The 26,671-nt window shown below is 32.0% G+C and overlaps 3 protein-coding genes across 10 annotated transcripts; all 3 read left to right on the plus strand.

Moving 5' to 3' along the window:
- Window positions 1–8,272: 8,272 nt before the first annotated feature.
- LOC112734825 (uncharacterized) lies at window positions 8,273–13,763 on the plus strand. 3 transcript variants are annotated; one of them, XM_025784295.3, is made up of 7 exons: window positions 8,273–8,489; window positions 8,861–9,107; window positions 9,199–9,307; window positions 9,531–9,651; window positions 9,791–10,342; window positions 10,997–12,791; window positions 12,958–13,763. In XM_025784295.3, exons 2-7 carry the CDS (start codon window positions 8,906–8,908, stop codon window positions 13,392–13,394), a joined length of 3,216 nt encoding a protein of 1,071 aa, XP_025640080.1. In that variant the 5' UTR covers window positions 8,273–8,489; window positions 8,861–8,905; the 3' UTR covers window positions 13,395–13,763. The 3 variants fall into 3 exon arrangements, with proteins under 3 accessions (XP_025640080.1, XP_025640081.1, XP_025640082.1); XM_025784296.3 differs by lacking the exon at window positions 8,273–8,489 and adding an exon at window positions 8,682–8,799 and having other exon boundaries at window positions 8,902–9,107; XM_025784297.2 differs by lacking the exon at window positions 8,273–8,489 and having other exon boundaries at window positions 8,977–9,107; window positions 9,207–9,307.
- Window positions 13,764–14,512: 749 nt separating this feature from the next.
- Window positions 14,513–21,598, plus strand: LOC112734826 (ATP-dependent DNA helicase Q-like 5). 2 transcript variants are annotated; one of them, XM_025784298.2, is made up of 20 exons: window positions 14,513–14,740; window positions 14,830–16,248; window positions 16,341–16,394; window positions 16,613–16,725; window positions 16,812–17,024; window positions 17,121–17,199; window positions 17,437–17,490; window positions 17,583–17,657; window positions 17,809–17,862; window positions 17,985–18,029; window positions 18,116–18,210; window positions 18,283–18,412; window positions 18,680–18,778; window positions 18,927–18,982; window positions 19,240–19,342; window positions 19,600–19,728; window positions 19,949–20,121; window positions 20,406–20,430; window positions 20,544–20,659; window positions 21,097–21,598. In XM_025784298.2, exons 2-20 carry the CDS (start codon window positions 14,938–14,940, stop codon window positions 21,182–21,184), a joined length of 3,012 nt encoding a protein of 1,003 aa, XP_025640083.1. In that variant the 5' UTR covers window positions 14,513–14,740; window positions 14,830–14,937; the 3' UTR covers window positions 21,185–21,598. The 2 variants fall into 2 exon arrangements, with proteins under 2 accessions (XP_025640083.1, XP_072089836.1); XM_072233735.1 differs by having other exon boundaries at window positions 14,606–14,740; window positions 14,842–16,248.
- A 661-nt stretch (window positions 21,599–22,259) lies between these two features.
- LOC112734827 (uncharacterized) lies at window positions 22,260–24,939 on the plus strand. Of its 5 annotated transcripts, none has more exons than XM_072229036.1 (5): window positions 22,260–22,390; window positions 22,801–22,965; window positions 23,220–23,270; window positions 23,361–23,453; window positions 24,465–24,939. In XM_072229036.1, the coding sequence occupies exons 1-5, from the start codon at window positions 22,268–22,270 to the stop codon at window positions 24,534–24,536; spliced, it is 504 nt and encodes a 167-aa protein (XP_072085137.1). In that variant the 5' UTR covers window positions 22,260–22,267; the 3' UTR covers window positions 24,537–24,939. The 5 variants fall into 5 exon arrangements, with proteins under 5 accessions (XP_072085137.1, XP_072085136.1, XP_072085138.1 ...); XM_072229037.1 differs by having other exon boundaries at window positions 22,289–22,647; window positions 22,809–22,965; window positions 24,321–24,939; XM_025784301.3 differs by having other exon boundaries at window positions 22,289–22,647; window positions 22,809–22,965.
- The last annotated feature ends 1,732 nt before the right edge of the window (window positions 24,940–26,671 follow it).

Raw genomic sequence — 26,671 nt, forward strand, 5'->3', positions numbered from 1 at the left:
AAAATTTCTAAACCCAAAACAAATTTTAAATCTAAGACTAGTCAAATTAACCATTTCTCAACCACATAATTAATTCTCAATCAAAACATCAGTTCCTAATCACATTATTAATAGTACAAATAGGAGCTTCAGTTCAACATACAGGCAAGTCGCAATAAGACAAGCAGCATAATCATAACGAAGTAATACAAGCAAACACAATCAAATGCATATGCGCAAACATTATGATGCATGTCTGTCCTAAGCAGGCCATGAGCTCATGTGTCGGTTGCCTACCCGCTCCCGACATTACCCGGGCACAAGTCCCAGATATGGCTTTCCAGATGCATACAGTGTGCTTATAAGTCTTACGGCTAGGCCGCATACAGTATGACTTTCAAATCAATGAACTTACATCTGGAAAACAGTTCTCAGTGTGTGGGCGTCCCTACTATACATTTGGCACTAAGGCCCAAACAAAATCGCATCTGCTCTCCTGTGGCAGACATTCCTTTAATTAATATATTCCTTTAATCTTTGTTCTCTACTCTCCTGTGGCAGAGATTCCTTTAATTATCTCTCTTTTCTTTACTTTTCGTTCTTCTTCTTTTCTTTCTTATCAAACCAAAATCAAAACATAACTTAAAGCAAAATTCCTTCTCAAAATATTGAGTTTAAAATATTATACTTTTCTTAATAAATCGAATTGAAAACAAAATTCTTTTCGTAATAAATTGAAATTAAATAATATTCTTAAATCAGATTTGCTTTTAAATAACACTTTAAATAAAATTTTAGAGTTTTATAAAAATTTGGCAGCATTTCCTCTAAAATTCGGGGTATGCCACCCTTTCAAGATCCTAACTAAACAATCTCTAAATCATTTCGAATATCAAATCCTTTGCTCTTGAATCAAACCAATAGTTACTAACGAATCAAACCAATATTTTTCTCAAACTCTTTTCAACAGTTTCAAATTCAAGTCACCCTGTAATATAATTGTATAACTCAAATTTTGAATATAGAATTTTTTACTCAATATAAGTAAGTGTAAAAACTAGGTCTTTTCTAACATAGAATTATTTTTCAGATCAACAATCCAACCAAGATATTGGCATAACCAGAATTTCTAACATCAATTACAACCTCAATTCAAATTTAGTTTATATTTTTCATTCAATAAGCAATACCAAATTTATCACCATTCACAACCATAAAATTTTTTTAGAGAGAATTAGTTTAATTATTCATTTTAAATATTATATTTTTAGAATTAAATTTGTAGGCACGCGTACAAACGATTTTATTATCAAATCTTGTATCCGGTGGAAATTGAACCCCAACACAAAAAATAATCATGACTTTTTGTTCTTGTTTAGCTAGCTAGTTGATCTCCTTGTATAACATAACACATTCTCCTTAGAATAATCTCAATTTTTTTTGGTAGCATGAGTATACTTCAATTGGGAAGAACACATACAAAAAAAAAAAAAATCTATGGTCACGGTGAAAAACCGTTACCATAGCTATAGCTAGTGAAAAGGTGATCATAGGTCTATGATCACGGTTTTTGACCTATAGTCACGATTTTTTTACTATGGCCTATTCTACCGTGGTCATAGACCTATGGTCATATTTTTTTTTTATCTATGATCACAGTTTTTATTGTCACAGTTGTAATATTAAAATTTTGGCACTTTAAACTACATTTTTTTACCGTCATCATAAGTTAATCTATGGTCACGCGTAAAAATCGTGACCATAGTCTCTATGGTCACCCTATTTTAAAATCGTGACCATAGCCTCTATGATCATCCCACCTAAAACCGTGATCATAACCTTATTTATGGTCATGATTTTCACAGTGACTATAGTCTCTATAGTCACTTCTTCTTAAAATCGTGACTATAGATAAAAAATAGATATTGTTATTCTCATTCTAATACTTGAAACAAGTTTTCAATTAAAATATTAAATTATGATATACTTATAAAAGAATTAATACTGCTATATTAATAATGTCATTTCCTTCCTTCTCACTTAAGAACCTCATAACAAATAGAAAATAAATAAGAAAAAACAAGAAGAGAAAAGTATAGCCATCATATACTTAACAAAATAAGTAGTTCACAATAAGTTAGGATTAGGATTCACATTCTTCCACTCCGATCCCCGGGCGGAGTTCTTTTTCCTAGCTTTTTTTTCCATGCTTTGAGAATTGATTCAATTTCTCCAAATAGATGGGAGTATAGGACTTCAGCAGCATTTTGAATAATTAATTTGCCACGAAATAAGATAAAAGTGGGTGATTTGGTTACTATAATTTGGTAACTATAGGTTATAATTCGAAAATTTGATAAAAAAAATGTTAGAATTTTCATGACTTATAAATAACTACTATTTATGTTGTTAATATAATTCGACTGTTACAACATGATCCATCCCGTATTATTTGATAATTGTCACTTATTATTTGAAGAACAAAATTTGATCCATTACTTATAATTCAGCTAATGAAACTTTTAATTCGGCCCAAAGAATTGAAGTTATAATATAACTCGTCTCATAACTCAAAAATATGATAATACTTAATACAACGGTATAATGACTCCATCATATGTCGTTATCAATAATTTAATAAAATAGTCAAAACAAATACTAAGAATATTAAGATAATCATATGTTAGTTCTGATCACAACTGTAGCTTATGATTCACTAAATGAGCATATTCAAAATGTTTAGTCTCTATTCAGTCTATATAAAGTAACATGTGACGGATTTAAGGAAGGGCTTAAGGTGGCTATGGTCCCCCAAATTTTAAAAAAAAAATAGTACTATTAGTTTATTATTATTATATAATTTATATATATATATATATATATTATTAAATATATTTTTGTATATTACACACTAAAAAAAGTTTACACATTAATAATTTAATATATATAAATTATGATGTGTATTATAATATATTAGTAGTAATTAATAAATAGGTTTAAAAAACAATAAAAGCCTATAAATATATAAATAATTAAAAAGTTATTGAAAAATATAGGTTTAGATTAATGTAAAAAATAATAATTATAAAAAAAATTATTATTTTGACTCTTTCTATAACAACAGTAACAACTGAATAGATTTTTTAAATAATAAAAATTATTAAAACAATACTTTAAAACAAGATTAAAGACAAACTTTTAGCATATTATATGATTGTATATGTTAACAAAGAGAATGCTTTAAAATTTATTTTAGATAGTAAATTAATAATTTTAGTTATATGAAGTATCGCAGACCAAATTCAAAAATACTAAAATTCTAAAGTACGTAGTTGAATGTTAATTTTTATATAATATAATTATTAATTTTTATCTATATACTATAAATTATATTTTGTTGACTTTTTATTATGTTATATTTTAATTTATTTTGTATTTAATTTAGCTTCACTCTTATAAAATTTCTGGATTCACCACTGGTCATGGCAAAAGATATCCAAAAACTTAATACTCACTTAAGTTATTATCATTCTCTTCTTTAAATTATTACTAATTTAAGTGTTGGAATATTTTTTGTAGATGCTTATCCGAGTGTTCTTTGAAATCCGATATATAATTCATTTGTGAAAAAAATAGGATGACATTTCTCCTTTTACAAAAAACCATATTTTGGACAAATCTCTTAACTGCAAGAAGAATGGATATATATATTGGAATGACATATTATCACTTAAGTATTGAATGTAATCACTTTTTTTTTGGATATCAGTTAAGATTATATGTTAAAATAATGGTAAAAACTCATATATGGCTATTTTTACATAAAATTAATAATTAAAAATTATTAAATAATAATTTAATTAAATATATTAAATTATTTAATAATTTTTAATTAATAATTTCACATAAACATAACTGTGAGTTTCACCTAAAATAATCGGACACTATTGTTTATAGCCAACATTTCGTAATTCTTGTTGTACCAACTTCATAATTTAGACAAATCTATCATTTAAGCTTTACTTGTTTAGTTGTATTTCAATTTGTAAATTTAGATGTTTTTAATAATAGATATATTCAGCACTTCACTCTGGCTGCGTCATGTTTCTAGTTATAGGAGAGATTCTATTCGTATCTGACAGCACATCTTCTTGTTTTATTATTTATTTTTTTTCGTCGGTAAGCGTTGGAATCATAACGAACTAATTATAAGTAGTTTACAATCATTTGAGACATTATTATGTTATTTTGGTATGATAAATACTGATGTGTAAATGGATTATTAATGATGCAGGAGAATTTAAGAATGACAAATTGACAATTTATTAAGACTACATTAATATAATTTTGTACTATCATATTATATATAAAAAAGCAACTATATAATAGATTAACATTTTGACATAGTTAATAATTAACATCTGCATTTGATATAGAAATTTCTTATATATACATCCACTCTTGCCATATGTTTATGAATATTGGCATCTTCTGAGTTGGTAAACTAATTAAGATATAATTGAAACTTTATATGATTTGTTGACGCTACCGGTACATTATAAATTCTACATATTTACAAGTCAAAGGTTTTAACTTTATTTCAATACATCAAAATCTTTTAAAATAAAAAATTAATAAAATAATAAAATAAAAAATTAATTACTCTTATAACCGTTAAATTAACTCAAATAATATAATCTCTCCTCTTCATCTAAAAATTTAAGATTTGAATTTTACTTCTAACTTAAAAAAAAATTGAATATACAAAAAGAAAGAAATATCAAATGCGATTTATGAAGATAATAAAAAAAAAAGTGGCAGGTCCAAATCATTAATTAATCAATGCACCATCGTTATATTCCATCAATTACACTTTTTATTTTAAAAAACAATGAAATTTACAATAAAAAAAAATTTTTGGTCTCTAAATTTTAATTTTTATGTGTGAGACTGTTTAACATTTCTATCAATATTTTTTTTCATATTAATGAAATAAATTTATATAGTATGTTAAATTGTTAATTTATTCATTAAGAGCCAATTAAAATTGATAAATTTTTTTGTTAAGAATATCGTTGTCTTTTAAAAATAATTGTTTGTTTTTTTTTATTGTTTTTTGTAAATACATTATTAACTAAATTTATTGTGTAAAACTAAAAAATATTAATAATTTTTAAATTATTTTTACTTATAAAAATTAAATAAATGATATATTAATAATTAACGAGTTTTATAAATATATTCTAGTGAGAAATCGTTGACAAAAAGACTAATTAATCTCACCAAGTTAATTATAAGGAATCAAAATAAAAATTTGTTTTTTAAAAAATCTCATAATCCTTCAAAAAATTATTAAGAACCAAAATGGATATTCATCCTAATATAATTTTATGTTATCTAAACTCCATTTTTAAAGTTAAATTGCTACTGCTAAAAATTCACGCAGGAATATTAGCATGTATACAGTGGCGAAATTTAGTTTAGACAAGGGGTCATGCCCTTTCCAAATTTTTTAAGTTTTTATAAAAAATTTAGTAGTACTTTTTTAAGTTCAATTGACTTAAATATTTTACAATGACTTAAAGTATCTAATAAGTTTAATAAACAACATTCTCTCTATCTTTAAGTTTAAATATAAAAAATTAGATATTTTTTATTTATTTAATTTAATATTATTTTATATTTTACTATTTATTTAATTTAATTTTTATATGATAAAAAATAATAAAATATTCAATAAGTATTAATATTATTGTATTTGTATAAATTGATAAAAAAATTCAATAAATATTATAAATTTTAATATTTATCCTTCTAATTTTTTCTTTATATATTTTATAGGATATATATTCAAATTTTTATATAAAATAATAATAAAAAATCAAAGAATTGATACATTTTTTAAGAGAAAGACTAATATTTAAGAAGGAGAACATATAACTTTTACAATATCAACATCTGTAGATAGTTCTTCTACTTTAATGAATAACGAAGAAAGTGAGATATAACCTTCAAAAGTTCAAAAAGTTACATCTGATGATTTTAACCTTAACTTTTTGGAACGAGATCTTGAAAAATGGTTTTAAATTTGTCAATATCACCCAAATCAAAAAGATGAAATTAGACGAACTTATCTTAAATGGAGTTCATATCAAAAATATTTTAACAATTATTTTCTATCTGTCCTCCCTAAAATTTTGTTTCAAGTTCCGTCACTGCATGTATATATTAGTTTACTTATTTGTTCACAGACTACTTTAGTCCTTTTGTATTGCAATATAGATATTAGATGGCATGTCCATTGCCGTTGACAGTAATATAGCAATTAGTAGTAGAACCAAAGACAACTGAAATCATTGACAAATATACTTCTTTTAAGTTTCTCTCACCTAACAATTTAAGTGGCTTAACTCAATAATCTGTGGATTATTAGTAACAAAGCCAGCTATTAGTTAATTAATGATCGATAATTCATCAGTTGTTATGTTGACCTTATTCCACATTGCCCCCACAAACTTCTGTTATGTCTCAAGTTTTTTTTCTTTTGCCCCCCTTTTTTGGTGTTCAAGCTTCGTACTTATATCCACATATAAAATATTATAAAATAGCATATGCCTTACTAATATAAAATTTAGTTAATGATATAAGAATATGTTAAGACTATTAATATTAAACATTTAAATTTTATATATTTTTTATAAAAAAAATGTTTCAATTGATAATCTTAATTTATATTTTTAAAGTATATTAATTAAATCCAATAAAAATATATTAATTTCATGGGAGTAAATGAAACCTTAGGGTACAAATAAACTAATTAGGACATATCACTTGTTTAAAGTGTCAAGCTCACCAAAAATTTAGGGTTGTGAATTGTGAGTTGTGACTGTGATTGTTCATTTGTTCATAGCTCGGGAGAGGGCCAGTTGGGGCTGTAGGCGGCGGCGCTATCCTTTAGACGGTGTCACAGATTGGCTTTGGTTCGTTTATTGTACCTGATCAAGTCTAAAGTTTTTCAAGTTAAATAATTGAATTCTAATAGATAAAATATAAGTAACCAAATTCTTTTTATTCAAGATGTAAGCAAAGCAACAACATGAGTGTTCCAATCCAAATGGACTCGAATAAAATTGTTCCTCCAATCTAATTCAAACTAAAAATTATTAAAATTGTACTAATTTAAATTAGGTTAGATTTTTTTTTTACCAATTCCATAAATTTGATCGAAATATTATTCTTTTATTATTAAATTAAAATTTATTTATAATATATTTAATTTCTTACATATTTTTATTCATATATTATTATTATTTAGTGAGTATTTATTAAATATAAAATAAGACTTATTTATTTCACCAACTTAAAATTATTTTTGTTTTTAATAATAAAATTTAAAATTTTTATTTTTTAAAAATCAAATAGACCGATCTAATCCAACTACAATAATTTAGATCGAATTGGATTGGCCTTAAAAATAAAATAAAACCGATCCAATATAACTACAACAAATTATATATTCAGATCGGATTGAATTTTTTTTTGTCAAAACCGTTTCAAATTATATTGCAAACATTCCTAGTGAACAACAATTCTTATTTTTCTTTTTTTTTTAAATATATTAATTACAAAAATTATTGGTTACTATATCATTTAATCTTTACAAAAGTAATTGATTAAAAAAAAAGGTGAAAATTTACCTACAATTATCTTCATATGAAGTTGCTAATGAAAAATCTTTAAATAATAATTTAGTTAAAAATATCAAATTATTTAACGATTTTTAACTAACAACTTTATCAACTAACAACTTTATAAAAGACTTTTATGTGAGTTTCCACCAAAAGAAATTGATTTGTAGCAAAACAGATTTGAATAATAGAATTTTAAAAAGGTTGAATTATTATGCTGGTTCTATAGTTTTGCAAAATTTTCGATTGAGTTCCTATATTTTTTTTCTTTTAATTGAGTCTTTGCACCAAATTTTTTTTTAGTTGAGTCCCTATACCTTTTTTTTTCCTTTTATTTAGGTCCATGTATTAAATTTTTTTTTAGTTGGGTCTCTATAAAATTAAGCCAATTATTACTAAGAGTGACTTAATTGAAAAAAAAAGTTGGTGCAAGAACTCAATTAAAAAAAAAAAAAAAGCATAATAACCTAATTAAAAATTTCACAAAATTATAGAACCAATAGAGTAACTAAAGCTTTTAAAAATGAAATGTTTAGCATGCGGAGGCGGAGACGGAGACGGCATAATATAAAGTATAAACTATGAAGTGATAGTGACTAGTAAGCACCCCCTCCAGGCCTCCACCATCCTCTAACCATAACCGTAATCCACCACGTCCTCACTTCAATTAAACCAATGTGTTGTTCTAGTCAAATTCAGTTATTTTTAGAATCTCCCTTGACTTCATCCTTTCATTCATTCTACGGGTTTTGCAGTCCTGCTTATTACTTAATTTGAAGTTCGGAATTGCTCTATGCCTCAATATATAATTTATTGTGTCAGGTAAGAAATTCAACAAATTAACGTAAGTCAATTACTAATACCTGTACATGTTGCCCACATTCATGCAATTGAAGGGTCTAAATTAAACTTGAACGCAGACAACACACAAAACTTGTAAGCAAAGCTACGAACGGTTCAAAAGTTACCGCACTAACCAATAGTAATAACCATGGTCCTCAAATATCAATATTATGTATTAGTTGGCAGAAAGACCCATTTGCTTTGTAATTTGACCTTTCTGGAGTCTGGACCTGTTATCTCCCTCTAAATAAGTTTCAGCTAAATCGATCAATGCCTTCAATTTTATATGGTAATATTTTTAGTTAGTATATTCCATTGCTAAATAAATTTGATTTTGGCTTTGTATGCAGAACTTGAGGCGTTACCTTTTTTGACACTGAATTTTGGGTAGGGAGATGCCACCTTCCTTAGCAATGAGATTCTCTCCGGGGAAAGAACCAAGACAAGACATTCACAAGCGTGGCCACTGTCTCGGAGGCGGATTGCTATTCAGGGAGAGACGAGATGATGATGATGATGATCTTGCTTTGTTCAATGAAATGGAGTCCAAAGAGAATTTTCTACTTCAGCCATCGGATGACTTTGAAGATCCATTTTGTAATCTTCTATATCTTTTTTCTTTTTAATTGGTTTATTTAGGTAATACTCATGAATTCGTTCCTTTTATCTTGAATTTTAATTCATACAGCTATGCAGTTGAGGCATTTTCCGGATACCAAGGTTAGGATTTCCATTCATGGCCAAGGAGAAACCAGTGACTTGCTCAATGCAGATGATGACAAAAATGACTATGACTGGTGTGTTGTCTTTTCTTCTGCTATTTCAACTCTACTTGTTCTGTTATGTGAACATATGTTGTGATTCTGGATCCACCTTGTGCAGAATTGGTTTTTCTTCCGAAGAAAATATTTAAAGCTAATTTCTTGATCACAAGGCTTTTGATACTTAACATGTGCATAAGTTGATTACTGGTATTGGCTCATTACTAATGTGCTAAATGTCTGTTTTATTCATGTATAGGTTGTTCACACCACCTGACACACCACTGTTTCCTTCATTAGATGATGAACCACAACAAATAAATGTTGTAGGCAGAGGAAGTCCTCAGAGTAAACCCATTTCCATATCAAGATCTTCTACGGTGGGACTTTGAATCCATTTATATAGTAATGCTTATGAATACTTATGCAAATTCATCTAAACTTTGTTTCATCCTTTTGAAAAATGCAGTAGTTGTTATTCTTATAATCCATCTTATGTTGGATAGCCTTTTCTTTCAGATGGAGAGAAGTTATGTAAGCAGGAGAAGTTCAACTCCTACCCCTCGGAGGACCAGCACTGGCTCCGTTGGTCCTGCAATCTCATCAGGGATTAGAGGAGCTTCGCCTGTTAAGACAAGCCGTGGGAACTTTGCTTCACCAAAGATAAGAGCATGGCAAACTAGTTCTTCCAATTTCTCTTGTGCTGCTCCTCCCAATCTCTGTACTTCTTTGGCTGATCGACCAAAAATTCCAGCATCCCGAAATGGTAGGGATTCAACCAGCAAATTCAGTAGGCAATCAATGTCTCCTACTGCTTCTTGGAGTAGCAGCTCTTTTCTCAGTCAAGATCGAGATCAATTCAGTTCATACAGCAAGGATTCTGTTGCATCATCTGGCTGTGATGATGTAGACTCTCTTCAGTCTATCCCAATGGGAAGTTTAGATAGAGCAAATTCAATAAAGGGGGGTTCACATTCCAATGTCAAATATCCTACTTCCAAGAAATCGTCCAGCATGGCGTCCCCAAATTCTGCTCCTAAAAGATCATTTGATTCTGCTCTCCGGCAAATGGTATTGTATTGTCTACTTCTCTCAAATTCCTCTTCTCAATACTTGTGTGATTTACTGTCTGTTTGTAGCGATTATGCCATTTAGACCTTGATTTGTCTTAATAAGGTTGTCATTCTTGCTTTACAATATCATATTTGGAATTAGTTTATCTCATTTGTGCACTTTACTTTGAATCAGCCGTCTTAGATCATTCTATGCTGTTAACAACCAACACTTCAATATAATATTTGCTATATCTATCTTTGAGTAATATGTTGTACAATGCTTTTTTGGTTCTTTTCTCCTCAACAAAATTTTAAATTACTCTTGAATATACAACTCTTCCAAGTACATAGTTTCATGTTTTTCATCCTTGACTTTGTCTGGATACTGCTAATAATGTTGAATGCTTGTACTAGCATGATTGTTACAAGTTATAACCAGGTTTTTCTTTCGATTGGTTAACACATCTTCAGTTCCTAGTGATAGAGAATATCAATATGTGGTTATGTATGGTGTGCATACTATTGTTTATAATCCTCTGTTTTCCTAAGAGTTGTGCATTCCTCCCTACATATCGCCGTCTTTTGCTATTGTTTTCTTTATAGTCTCTTTTTTATCGTTGTTTATGATCACTCTACAAACTCTTGTTAATTACCTTGTAATGGCATGCAGGATAGAAAAAGTCATCAGAAAATGTTCAGACCACTTCTATCTAGTGTGCCAAGTACAACTTTTTATGTTGGGAAAGCAAATTCGGCAAAATGTTCCCTTGTATATAGCGATTCTTCTGCTACTTCAACCAGCAATATGAGCTCTGATCATGGAAGACGTTGTGCACAAGATACCAAAGGGAGTGACCAAAATCAAGATGACAGGGTAAAGGGAACTGAGAAGATATTATATTCTGATATTCATGAAGAAGTATTTTCCTTTGATGAAATCGATATATTAAATGAAAATATTGGATGTGTAATCAAGGATGAATCAATTGATCTCCTGCACAATGAAACTATACAGCCTAAGATTAATTTAGATCCTGCTGAATCTAAAGATTCTACCCATCATGATATTGATACAGAATTAAATGTAACTTCAAAAACTTCCAATGTCAGAGGTGATATTTCTGAACCTGCCTGTTTTGAAAATATAGCAACTTGTTCTAGTTGTGGTTGTTGCTATGAGGTCACCGAACAAGCTGAGAAGTATATCAAGCTTTGTCCGCAGTGCAGCAGGGAAAACACCTTATTGAGACATAACATTGCAGAGACAAATTTGGAAGTTTCCAACGACTCTTCAGAGAGTTCTACAAATTTCCCTGCAGAACAAAAACCATTAGCTGAAATAGATCAACAACCAGTTGGGTCTGAACTGCCTCAAGAGTCTGATGCGGGTAACATGAGAGTTTTTCTTGATGAACAAGAAGCCAAGGGAAGTCAATCTTTGTCCCCTGAAGTAATTCAGGGTCACTTGCAACAAGGTCCTACTCCAAGTTCATCTGTGGAGGAAAGTGCACAGATGCACTCCTGCCAGCCAGAGGTGGATCAATCAGGGATTGATTACAAGAAGCCAGATAATCATCATACGGATCAAGAGTTATGTCATTCCCAGGATCGCCCAAATTTGAAAGTGAACCACCTCTTGGAAGGCAATGGCATTTCTGTATTGTTGAGAAGGTCAAGGAGCAGCAGAGGAACCATAGTTCAGGGCAGGACTGTCACTGCCGCAACCTTATCTTATGATGATCTTTATTTTCCAAGAGGCAGTGTAAATGGTATAAGAAGATCAATTGGGCATCATAGTTATTCTGCCTTATCATCTGTTGATTTCAGCCCAGCAAAACATTCTGAATTTCATGTTCAAAGGCAGTCAATTGGCAAGAAATTCGATGTTGACCGCAAATATGACCCAAGGATCAAGTGTCCAAGCACTGCTTCATCTATCTCTGGAACGTCAAACCATTCTCACCATGGTTTAGATTTTATGGTACCAGAAACTTCTATCAATACAGATTATAGCAGAGTAACTGATGCTTCTGAAACAGAAATGTTAAGCCAGGTTATTGGTGTACGGTCAGATGACAATTCGGTAACATCTTTTCGAAATTATGGAGATTGTATTTCATACAGTTATGTTGACGACCATCCAGATCATGCTAGCAGCATCTCAAATACAGAAGCATCGCTTAAGGATCCAATGTCATCTCTTGATGAGAAAAATGGTGTCAAAATCACCAATGTTGATGGAATGGATGCTTTGGTTAGTACCAACAATTCTGCAATTATAAAATCAGAAATAGAAGGAGAAAACTGTTGCCAGAATGATAGTGGTGTGGCAGATGGGAATCTGTCAATGGTATCAAAGTGCACTGTGGATAAATCTCAGGAACATTCTGTCCTACATTCTTCCAATGATTCTCCTAGAGATTTTGTTTCTGAGCTCAATACGGCAGAATATTCCCATGGCATAGGTATGAATATAGCAATTTAAGGACCTACATGAATTCTTACAATGACATTCGTTTGTAGCTTCATCTGATTTAGAAGGCTTTTTCGTGGATCAAGTTAAGAATAAGAGTTCTATTAGTGTAGTTTCTAACTTTATTATGACATATTTTTAATGCTTTATTATGGCAGAGGGATCAACAATTACAGTGGAGTGTCAAGGTGCTGGCAACACTAGAAGCCTTACACTTGAAGAAGCAACAGATACCATACTCTTTTGCAGCTCTATAATCCACGATCTTGCATATCAGGCTGCAACAATAGCAATGGAAAAGGAACTCTTAGACCCTCTTGAAGGTTCTGAACCAACACTGACTATATTGGAGAAGGCCAATTCTGATAAAAAGGATTCTCGAAACCCAATGGATAGCAAGCGCCCTTCCAAACCCCAAAAAGTGAAGCCAACACCACCGGAAACTGATGTAAAATCTCTTTTTGCTAATAAGACTGAGAACGATGAAAACGTGCACAAGTCTTTGCCACGCACCATTGGGCTTCTCGATAAGGTAGACGGCCTGAAGCCACCCCCTAATAAGCTTGAATCAAAGTGTAATTGCATTATAATGTGAGTGCAAAGTTGAGCAGCATTTTCGGAATTTCGGCTCTTCAAGTTTGACTATATAATATACAATTATACACTAGAGCTTAGCTAAGTGCTTGTGCAGAATAGCCATTTGGTTTTTATGTTGGTTACATTACAACCCTGTTTCACACAATTGTAAAGTTAATTATTTTCTTTTCCCCATTTTTATTGGAAGGCCGATCAGTTAGAGGCATGTAGATGATTGCTTTCCCTCCGTGTTCTGCATATTATTGTTTGATTTGATTTCATTCTCAATTAAGTGATCCACTATTGACCAGTGGAAGTGTGCATTACAAACTCACTTGTACATATTCATTAAGATTGTGATAAAAGTTTATGTTTTCCTTCCTTTTGAGTTATTCTTCATTATTTTTGGCATTATATTCTATATTGTATATAACTATATATACATAACATAGCACAAGTACAATATCAGCTGAAATTTAATTTTGTTCGCAAGTATTAGTAGCTGTAAGAAGAAAAAAATTGGATGTACTTTTTGTAAATATATATTGGGGAGAAAATAGATATACTAATTGTCTAGTTTGGATAAATTTAAATATTGATAAGAGTTTAATTTTTTATATGTAACTCTTAAAGAAGTCATTAAGATCTTAGGGATGATGATTAATGAATAAGAAATTTTTTTATCCTATTTAATTTGTAATTAGTTTTTTTTTTTTGAATTTTTTTAATCCTGTTATAATACCAACAAAAAAGATAATTTGTACCTTTTGAAAAAAAAAGGGTATCTACCATAAATATGAATGGCTAAAAAAGTGTATGCATAATTGTTTTCTAAACAATTTTAGTTAAAAAATTAAGATTTATATATATCTTAGGAGAATAAAGCTTTTATACAATAATATATTTATAGCCATTAAATTTTTTTTTTTGGGTTAATGTAGATGATTAAGATTAGGCAATTACCTTTTTGGGGGCCGGGGGGGGGGGGACAGGAGCAATTACTTATTAATGGGCTTAGTTTTGAACAAATGCACTAATAAATTTGGAAAGCCCGATGTAGCCCATAATTTAAGCCCCAAGGGAGTTAAGTCCGCTAAGCTCCCGGTAAAAAGGAAAAGATCCGACCAAAAAAAAGAAAGGGCAAAAACGAAAAAAGCAAGAAATTGGCGGGAACGTGCCCTGTGAACATTGAAAATTCTGGCTCGCCTGAAACAATGGTATGGTAGTATGGTAGAACTACCGCGTAGGGCAACGACAATCACTCAGAGAGCTGAGTCATTCAGCCCATCCCGCAGCCGCTCCCCGCCTCGGCGCCTCCCCTGCATTCTTCTTCTTCGTGCTCCAGCCGCCACCATCCACTCACAGGTAAACGTTGATTGCAATTTGCTGAAGTTCAAGAATTGTTGAATCTGTTGTGCTTACTCCATCAGTTAATTGATTATGTTGTACTTTAGTTCTTACTCCAGCAGCTGAAGATTTAATTTGTATGGGAGGAGACCCTGGTTGTGTTGCAACCCTGCTATTTAACTTCTTACGATTGTGCTCCGACCCTACCAACAAAGATGGACTCCGATTCTGACTCTGACGGATCCCATGTCTCTGCAACCCCTCCACGACGAGCAACTCCATCACCGCCGCCACCACAACCTCCGCCGCCGCCACAACCACCTCGTGTTCCTTCCGGAAAATCTAGAATCAGAACCAAAACCTCGAGCTCCAAGAAGCGCCCTTCTGCACCCGATAAAACCCAATCCAAACACGATCCGCTACCCGAACCAACCCACCAACTCCAAGACTCTTTCTCCCTCCCGACCGCTCTACCGTTTCAAATTCGTCGGTCCTCCGAGTGTGACCCCACACCCCCTTCCACTTCCCAGCCCCTCGAAACCCTCCCGGCGGGGTTCTTCTCCAAATCCGCTTCCTTCTCGAAGATCCGAAGACATTCTATAAGTTTTGAAGCTTCTGGAAACGAACCGCTACTCAATTCTACGTCCAATCTGGGCACCAATGTTGGACTTGATTATGCTCGTGCTTTCCCCGAAGGGGAAAAGGGGAAATGTGGAAGGAGAGAAGAAGAAGGACTCGGGTTTGGTTCCAGAGATAAGAGGAAATTTGGAAAGATAGAAGAAGAGGAAGAAAGAGGAGGACTTGGAGCTGTTTCTAGAGAAAAGGAGAACTTTGGAAAGAGAGAAGAAGCAGAAGACAGATTTGGAGTTGGTTCTAGAGTAAAGGGGACATCCGGGAAGAGGCAGCATCCTAACCTGATAGGGGCAAATGCACCATTGCCAGCCGTGAAGCTGCGAAAATGTGGTGGGGAAGGGAACTTTGTGAAATTGAACTTGAGTGGTGGTGGTAAGAGGAGGAAGTTTATGAACAAGGGGTACAAGAAAAGTGGGAGATTTTCTGGCGGTAGAAGGTACACAAGAAGAAGTAGAGGTAAAGTGGGACGTCAAGGGAAGGAGGATCAAGAGGAACTTGGTTTTGATGATGAAGAAGGGTTGGTTACAGAGAGTGGACAAAAGAAGCAAAAGCGGACTTGCAGAGCTAGTGAGGTTCAGTTGAAATTGGTGGACGAGGCAGTGTCTGCTGCTCAAGCTGAGCCTTCGGATGAGAATTTGGTGAACTTGCTGAGCTTGGTTTATGGCTATGATAGTTTTCGAGATGGGCAGCTGGAGGCAATCAAGATGGTTCTTACCGGGAAGTCTACCATGCTTATTTTGCCAACTGGTGCAGGGAAGTCACTCTGCTATCAGCTGCCTGCCTTGATTTTGCCTGGGATTACCCTAGTTGTCAGTCCATTGGTGGCCTTGATGATTGATCAGCTAAGGCAACTGCCCCCTGTGATTAGGGGTGGTTGTTTAAGCAGCAGTCAGGTATTTCATCTGATATAATTTACTTATTCTGATGGATGTATGGGACGTGGTTATTTAATCTTTTTGTTTGGTTCGTTGTTAAACAATTGTAGACATCTGAGGAAGCAGCTGAAACACTGAACCAGCTTAGACAAGGTGCAGTGAAGGTGAGTTTCTGCAACTGAATGCTACTTTGGTTTGGTTTTGATAGTGAAGAAAAAAGTTGAACTCTTGCAGTGTGGTTGCTTTTATTGCACAAGATGCAATAACTTTTGTTTTTAGGCCATTGCAGATGATAGATTTGCATGCCAGTTTTATTTACTGGTGATGGTAGTACTTGTTAGTTGTTACATATGGCTAATGTTTGCAATTCTAATTCATATAGGTGCTTTTTGTTTCCCCAGAGCGCTTCCTAAATGAGGAGTTTCTGTCTGTTATTTCTGGTATGTCAGGCATCTCACTTCTTGTTGTTGACGAAGCACACTGTATTTCTGAATGGTGAGGGGTTCGGATGTATTTTGTTCATATTAATGTTTCCTCTTTGATCTGCTTCCCTGTTGATCTTGTGATTAACGTTTCTACAGGTCTCACAATTTCCGACCATCATTCATGAGACTTAGAGCATCTTTGCTCCGTAAAAGGCTTAACATAGGTACTATTCTTGCAATGACAGCAACTGCTACAAACACAACTTTAGATGCCATCATGTCTGCTCTAAATATTCCTTGCACAAATCTTATTCAAAAGGCACAACTAAGGGACAATTTTCATTTATCGGTGTCTTTGCTGAAAAATAGGCAAGTTAGATGCTTTGATTTTCTGCTTTAACCTGCATTTTTTCCTTGCCTTATCTGAACTTTGGTTAACTTATACATACTTACTGAACATAATAGAATGAAAGACCTTCTGGTTCTCATGAAGTCTTCTCCTTTTGCCGAAGTTCAAAGCATTATCATATACTGCAAATTTCAGGTGTGTATATGGATTGCTTTATTCCAACTTTCAACTCCAGGATACTATGAATGTCTTGAACCCATTTGTCAGTTGTAAATTATCCCTTCTTCCATTCAGTATTGAAAATGTGTAGTATTGCTTGCTGTTCCTAATTGTTCAGTTAGAAGATAGTTAATTACATAAGTTCGCTTTCTTTAGTGGTGATGTTATAATGCTTTTCTTGTTGGAAATCAATTATTTCTTTTCTTGTTGCAGTCTGAAACTGATATGATTAGCCGATACTTGAATGATAACAATATCTCGGCAAAGGTTAGCTGTGCATTTCTCTTTCAATATATAGATAATTCTGTTAAGCCTTGCTGCTGAATTATAAATCTGATGCTTGACTTGGATTAAAATAGAGTTATCATGGTGGTATGAGTTCAAAGGAACGCAACTATGTCCAAGAGTTGTTTACCTCCAACAAGATCAGAGTGGTAAGATAAAAATTTTTGTTCTAATTTCCAGTTTTGTCAATTTTGTGGTGCTTAAATTCATTGTTCTATAATATTTTCATCATGTTTTCTCCTGTTGGTGCTTCAGACACAAATTTATTTGCCAACTGACTCCTTGTGACTTTTTATGAAGGTTGTTGCAACTGTGGCATTTGGTATGGGACTGGATAAAAGTGATGTTGGAGCTGTAAGGATTATTAACATATTATGCTTTTCTGCATCAATTTCTATGAATATTCACATTCCTATATAAATATCTTGTATGTCAAACTAAATCATTCTGGAAACCCATGTCATATTTGTGTTCAGGTAATTCATTATAGTCTCCCTAAAAGTCTGGAGGAGTATGTGCAGGTATATGATTTTTTTTTTAAACTAGTAAAAATATAGCAAAATGTTCTTTCATAGGTCTTTTTGAATATTTGGATTGGCCTTTTTAGGAGATAGGCCGTGCTGGAAGGGATGGGAGGTTGTCCTATTGTCACCTATTCTATGATGATGAAACATATTTCAAACTTCGCAGTCTAATGTACAGGTAATAAAATTATTTTTTCTTTCTTTCTTATTGTCAAAGTGTTCTTCATTTAATCCAAATCTTAATCCTCAGTGAAGGAGTAGATGAATACACAGTGAACAAATTTCTGCATGAAGTGTTTCCTGCTGAGAAGAGCTCCTGTGGGAGAATATGTTCGTTAATTAAAGAATCTTCTTCACGCAAGTTTGATATGAAAGAAGAGGTCTCTCCTCAGTACTATTGTGTCTTTCAATTTATGAATTTGATACTTCATAAGCCCATATGATTGATTTTCTGTTAAAAATTAGAAAGCATTCTTGATAGCCTGTTGCAGAACGAATTGTGCTAATAATGACACATCTTTTTATATTTTTATTTTTTATGCACATACTTATAACAAAAATGGTTCTTGTAGGGCTTGTTATTTATGCATTACCTTTGTCGAGTATTAGTCTACAGCTTATCCGTCTTCAATATTTTCATTTACCAGGTGATGCTAACAATTTTGACACGCTTGGAGTTGGGAGATGTGAAGTACTTGTATTTACTTCCACAGATAAATTCAACTTGCAATTTGACATTTCATAAGGTGTGTACAGACTCCCCTTTGACTGCACATAGATGTCATATGAGACAAATAATAAAACATGCTTTTTATATACATTAATTTATAAATAAATCCTGTATGACCTTCTAATCACATGGTTACTTATTTTGATTTTTGGCCATTAATGCAGACTCCCCCACCTATGCTTGCCCAAAGGAATTCTGCTGTTGCTGTTATTCTGAAGAGGTGATAAGAAGCATATTCGGTTTCTTGGCTTTTCTCTGTTTCAAATGTTTTCCTGTTTCTACCAGATGGTCATTGCATTATTTTAATGTTCATAACGTCAACTCTCTAGATTGAGTTTGATTCCAAACGTTCAATTCCCATAAAGTCCTACTCCTACCTGCTGATGGCTCTTGGTTGTTGAAAACAGTTTTGCAGTTGTTCTCTGCTTTCCCTCATGCATTTCTTGTTTATCTGAATTATTGCTGTCACCCTTTCAGATCTGAATATAAGCAAGGGCTGTATGTTTTTGATATTCCATCCGTGGCAAATGACGTGGGGGTTACAGCAGTTGAGTTAACAAATCAGTTGTACAATCTCAAGGTTTGGATTAGTGGTTATATTTTTTCTTGTGTTCACATGCACTCAGAAAATGTCTATATTGTGTATGAGGGAGCCTTCTTTGTTTTTATTTAAATAAATTTGAGTATACTCTAAAGCAATTATCTTATTTGGTTCTAGTTTGGAACATAAAAAATGCAGTAATCTTTGTTCTCTATTTAGTTAGCTCTGGCTGTTGTATGTGTATTGAAAGCAATGTATATATTTGATCTAACCATGTCATTCGTGAAAAATTTCAGTTAACGGGAGAAATAACTTATGAAATGAAGGACTTGGCCTACTGTTATAAGATTGTTCAAGTCCCGACGGACTTTTTCTCGCTATCAACAGCTGTTACCCAATGGTTATCAGATGTTGAAAGTTGTAAGGTATGTAAACTTTAGTACTGACAGATCAAGCTTATCACACATTTATTCCTCCGCATGGTTGTCTTTTGTTTTATGGGATTCAAACACACAGATTATGGCATTGACTCGTTGTGATGTCCCATGTTCTTCTCAATAATCACATATTCTGAACCATGCATTTGTTGTAGTTTTACCGTCTGAGTTATTACTGATTGATCATTTTCTGGCGGCTTTACTATAGGTACAAAAGATAGATGTAATGCTTAATGCTGCAAATTTTGCCATAAATTTATGTGACAAGATGCATGGTTGCAGTGATAACAATCACACACCATGCTTGCAAACGAAAATATTGGATTACTTTGCTGGAGTTGATGATAACAATGATTCCTGCAAGAAAATTGGTCAAAGCAGGTGCTTATTAATTATTATTACTAAATTTTTTAGTATTGAGCTTATGTAATGACAAGGTTATACTTCTTCCTTGGGAGGACAATGAATTTACACACTTAAAAATGTTTACAACCACTCATTTTAATTTATAATGTTAAAATATTGAATCAAAATGAGTAGTTTTAGATATTTTTGGAATGAATATTAGATATATTACAAGAACATATGAAAATCGAAAATTAGATACTAAGATAAGATTGTTATATGTGACAACATACTTACTGATTCTCTGTTTACGTGTGCAGCCCTTTCCTGCGGGCTGATATTAAGGTAAGTTGTCATTTCACTGATGGCATCAACCATCAGGCATGGGCATTCTTTGAATCTTTGGTAAAATTTTTGGAGAAAAATTGTAAAATAACTTGTTTTTTGGGAATCATCAGGTCTTTCTTCAGAGCAATTCACAAGCAAAATTTACACCAAGAGCTTTGGCCAGGATAATGCACGGAATTGCAAGCCCGGCATATCCTTCTACCATTTGGTGTAGAACCCATTTTTGGTACATCGATATTTGAACTTTTAACTTGGATGACTTTTTAATACTTTTTATCGGTAGTAAGTGGTAACAAATAAAACAAGAAAGTTGGCTACTTGAAATGGTGTGTTTTGTTAAATTTCTGTACAGACACATGCACCAATAGCAATGTAGGTAAACCTAATTCGATAAAGGTATAGTTAACAAGTTTCTCTTCGTTAACTGCAATATAATATAGTTTCTTTTTGTGACCAACTTCAGTGACGGAGTCTATTTTAACATGCGCTCACATGCAGAGTAATAAATATATAGTGTTAAAAAAAATTCCTCCTAAACCTTATCCTAATAGTAAATAAAATTCGTGAATATGATTGATATTTTTGGAATCTTAGAAAAGAGGGGTTTTAATTTGAATACACTGGTAATGTTTGTCATCAATAAACTTTTAATTGTGAATGCAGGGGAAGGTATACACATATAGACTTCAAGGTGGTGATGGAAGCAGCAAAGGCAGAACTGAAGAATTTGGTTGGAAAAGATACGCTCTAGCCATTTAGCCTTATACTTTAGATTTGGGGTCTTAATATTAAATCGAATCCAATCCAAGGTGGTCAGAAAAAGCTCCTTCTTTATGTCCTGTCCGTGGCTTAATGTTATAGTGGAGTGTGGCAGCACCTCTACTCTGTTTCCACTGGTTGAGACAGAAGGCAAACAAAATTTGAAGCTCTACCTCATTTATGATACAATTATCTTCCTAGGGCGGGAGGAATCAGTGATTTGCAATCCTAGAGAGTGAACTCTCAGGCCTAAAGAAAAAGGAAAAGCTCTTTTAGGATTGTGTGTTGGAAAATTATCAACTGTGTTTGCTAGTGAACAGGAAAAATAAATTCCCAGTCATGTATATAAGCTCACTTGAAATTGTCCCCATTATTGTGGGAGTATAATGGTCCCTCTTCATTATTATCATAGTCTTTACATATAGTTCAACCCTTTTCTTAGATTTGAAAAAGGCTTTAAAAAATGTTCCATTATTGTCACCGCCATGATTATTACCACTGTGCTTGTCTATTTGTCCTTTTAAATTACCTTGGACATCAATTAATATTGTATTCTTTTCTAAGTGACTACTTATTTTATTTATTTTTAAAATATTTTTTTGTGCTTAAAAAGATAGAAATATAAAATAAATATTCTTTTTTGTATTTTTTGAAAAGCAATTGAAGAGAGATTTTATTTAGAAAAAAGTTACGATTACAAATATATTTATTATCCTAAAAAATGGTATGTGATTTTTCTATTGCATTTTTCTAAAAAAAAAACGATTAAGTTATGTTATGGACTTATGGTCAATATTTATTAAATCTAAAAATTTTATTTCATTTAAAAAAAAGTGTACTAGATTGTGTGTATACACTCAAGTGGGTGTATACATACAAATACAATAATCTTGGTCGAAACACGTGTACTAGATAGTTTTTTCTTGATCCAAAAAATTTCAGTTTTCTTGCGAGAAAAATAAAATTCGTGATATTTTTCTTCACGAAAATATTCTTTCATTTTAAGAGAGCAATCAAATATAGATTTTTTTTTTTCGTCATAAGAGCCGGCTCGGCAGTTGGCGGCTATAGACTTATGAAAGAGAAAATAATTTCCAGAAATAATATTCTAGAAAATCCAATAAAAATAATACAACACTATCGAGAAAAAAAAAAGAAAAAGAAAAAAAGGGGAGTGGATTCAGTTATGATGAGAAAGGTAAGGTATGACCGTTAGTTAGCCTTTGATGAATGAAAGAACAAGTAACAGAACTAAACTCTGAGAAGGCGTTGATCATCGATCATCATCATGAATACGATTTTAGCTAGATCCCTTATCATATAAGAAACCTCAGTGCATGCAATGCATTATTACAAATTCCCAATCATGCATTCATCAATCTTTACCAATTATCCTCTCATTTCCTCCATCGTTGCTTTCTTCATTGCTCAATCCATCAAGTTTTTCACCACTTGGTTCGTTTCTTTCACTCTCTCTCTCTCTCTCTTGATCCGTTAAGTCCTCAAGATCCCCTCATATGTCTCTCATATTCTTGGACACGTGAATTTTTCTTTTAATTTGAAAACGGATTACAATTGTTAATTAATCTGATATCTCATATTTGATAGATATGCAGGTACAAGGAAAGAAGATGGGATGTGAAGCAATTTGTTGGGTCTGGTGGAATGCCATCTTCTCATTCAGCAACTGTCACTGCTCTCACTGCTTCCGTTGGCTTCCAAGAAGGATTTGGAGGACCTCTTTTTGCCACCGCCTTGGTTTTAGCTCTTATTGTAACAATCTCTTCTCTTCCCCTCAAACAATTAGGGTTACGACCATTCATGTTTACTAGATAGAAAGGTTAATTGTTTTATAATCCAAATCTCAAAAATGTTAGTGTATAGTTTGATGTAAAGAAGGATCAATCTATTCTTTATTATGCATAGCTCTACTTGCATGACTAGCTAGGCATGTATGTTTAGAATATAAATCAGTTTCTAAGTTAGGATTAAGAAATGTTTAAACAAACAGGTTCATATTTTGGCAGGTGATGTATGATGCCACCGGTGTAAGATTGCAGGCAGGACGCCAAGCAGAGGTTTCATTCATGTCTATTTCTTCTTTCTTATTTATTTGTTTTGAATGGTTTTAACTTTTAACTGAATTGAAATGGCAAAAACTTTCACAGGTTCTGAACCAAATTGTATACGAACTTCCTGCTGAACATCCCTTGGCCGAAAGCAGACCACTTCGTGAGCTTCTTGGACACACACCCCCTCAGGTTCATCATCACTTTTCATTTGATTTCCCTGTAACCAACCATTTGGTGGATCCTAACTTAAAGGAATTTATGCCACCATTTCAAAATTAAAGGCTAAGGTTCACGGAGCTTATATATTTAATTTGATTGATTCCTACACAAGTACACATTAAGGATTCCATCACATTCAATGCTGCCAAGAGAATGAGACATTTTAAGTTATAAATAGAGTTTAATTTTGATGCACTGATAGTATAAAGTATTTTACACAGTTGTGCAATCACATTCGTTATTTTGAAAGACTATTCACGCGATCAATGTGAAAGATATTTATAATTACTCATGTGACATTATGTAATTGGATGCACATGTAAAACTATTTTATACTCACAATGCATCAAAAAAAAATTTTTGAATGAAAAAGCTCAACACAACAAATGGAGCAACGAAAGCAAAGAAACAGGAAAAACACCAGTTAAAGGCATAAACTATTCGGCAAAACTACATGATATCCCTTGTCATCTTCGGAATTACCATATCCACACCTAATCACTCCTTAAACTTCATGAAAGACTGGTGAATAATATCAAAATTAAATTGTTATAAATATGTGTTCATCCTAGTATATAATTATAATTAGGTTATAGCATTTGCTAGATTATACTTTATTGCACAGATTCCACATGTGTCACTGTCTTTCTTAATTCATTGTCTATCATTGAAAGAAACAAATATAAAAGACCAAATAGGCGTTTCTTTTAATTTTATGGTAAGTAATGAAAGAGAGAAAGGAAGAGAGGGGGGGGGGAGGTTTTAGAAATAAACATTAAGTTGGAATAATAAAAAATCTTGGTTCTTTTCTTATTACTTTTGTCTATCATGGTGCAGGTCATGGCCGGTGGGTTACTTGGAATATTAACTGCAGTGGGGGGGGGGGGGGGGGGGGGGGGGGAGGTTTTAGAAATAAACATTAAGTTGGAATAATAAAAAATCTTGGTTCTTTTCTTATTACTTTTGTCTATCATGGTGCAGGTCATGGCCGGTGGGTTACTTGGAATATTAACTGCAGTAATTGGTCACCTAATAACCGTGGCTAGTAGTTAAAATTCAGGTCATGCCATAGTATAGAAATGGAAACGCTACTCTCTAGTCTTAAACCGTCTTCACTCAAAAACAAGTCACCATTTTCATACACTTGACATATTACAGTATTTTCATGTAATGGAAATATCTGTTATGGAGCCATTTTTTTTTTAACTTCTCTTCTATTTAGTGTGTTATGTTTCATAAATTTACAATGGAACTTTGTGCTTACCTTGATTAAGATTAAGTAGTCCCTCTTGTATTCCACTCTGGTTACTTTGATTAAAGACAGAATGTAGTTGTTTGCTTCTCCACAAAACTCATTTCAGTATTTTGTGGTTAAGAAAATGTGAAATTTGGATACAAATTGGAAAACCAGCCCATTAAACGGTTCAATGGTTCATGGTCCTTACTTTTTATGTTATTTCAATTAGTATCAAAGATTGTAAGGTGTAATATTCAATCTGACAAAACAACCATGTGGCTTACTTCAGTAACTTCATGTATGAGAAATTTTACTCATTATTCTATGTGATGGAAAAGGACTATAATTGGCTAGACATATAACAAAATGACCAAATGGATCACCAGTTTGGTAAGGTCAACAAGAGACAAGCATTGTAAGGTGAAAGAATAAAAACAAATAAATAAAACAATAGAAAGGTCTTTTCATCATGGTTCTTAGAATTGGAATGAATGAACCAATTCAATTGGATTAACTCAACTGAGAACCAACCATCAAACCGATCCGACTTAAGGTAAAAACAGTTGCAAATGAACGAATGAAAAATCAATAAAACCATTTTAAAAATTGGTAAATCTAATGGAATGGTCTGATTTTTTAGCTGATAAAATAGTTTAAATAATAAAAAAACAAAAAGTTCTTTTAAAAAAAAACATTATACATATTATTTTATTATATTCGATTTAATCTGATTAGATGTTGAATATTGAATATTGAATGTTGAAAATTTAGCTGATACCTAACTATGCTTTCTTCCACATGTCCTTGCCGATGCTTAGTAACAAAGAATGGTTCAACCTTCATATGATATTCCTCTAGCTCAAAAACAAAATAAAGGGAAAGAAAAGTGCTACAGTTCATTGTAATAACATAATAAGTAATGCAATGCAATGCTAATCTAGTTTTAACTCAGGTGGTGGTGAACAATTTCACTAACCTCACCCATTTACATGCAATAAAGGGAGAATTGTAGCATAGATATGTATGTACCAAATAAAAAAGTGAAGAGACAATTGTTGTGGAGTCCATCTTTCTAATCTAACATGTAAGTGGACATATAATCTTAAGTACAAATTTAGCATTCTCCGTACTTGAATGAGTACATACTACATAATTAACTCGTCATAAGGACCAGTCATAATCCGTGGCACTGTGGCAGTGCAACTTCTACTAGACATGGAACTGTCCTCTCTCTATCACTTTCGCCATAAATTAAATATTGTTTGGTATAAAATAATTATTTTTTATACTATGAATGAAACTGTGTAATATATATTAATATAAAATTAAATGTGTATTTTATAAGTGTAATGCACAATAAAATTATGAGTATCGATTTGTATAACAAGAAAAATTAAAATCGTGATTCATAATTTTTTATCATTTTTTGTCTTATTTAAAATTATAATTCATAATTTTGAATTATTTTTTAATTTTTTTTTGTGTTATTTAAAATTGTTAGGATTTTTTTATTTCATATATTTTTTATATTATTATATTACACAAAAACATCGTAATATTAACAAAAATCACCAATAATATTTTAATATAAAAAAATAGTAGATATTATTATAAAAATTTTATAATTATTTTTATATGAAGATACATCTTTTTTATTATTAGATGATAAGTTGTAGACTTTAATTTTAATATGTTATAAAAATATTAACTATTTTTAGAGTATGTCAAACAAACAAATACACTTTTAACACATTGCTCTTTATAAAAAAATATTTTTAACATTTTTATTTAAATAAATGTCTAAAAAATAGCCGCATACAATTATATACATTAATTCACGTAGCATAGAAATAAAGGATTGGTTGAAAATATTAAAAATGAAACAATTATTACCCATCTATGATCTATTATGTGCTGCTTTTTTTTTTTCATTTATTATCTCAGACTGACA

The sequence above is a fragment of the Arachis hypogaea genome, chromosome 3 (genome assembly GCF_003086295.3).
Source record: "Arachis hypogaea cultivar Tifrunner chromosome 3, arahy.Tifrunner.gnm2.J5K5, whole genome shotgun sequence".
NCBI classification, from domain to species: domain Eukaryota; kingdom Viridiplantae; phylum Streptophyta; class Magnoliopsida; order Fabales; family Fabaceae; genus Arachis; species Arachis hypogaea.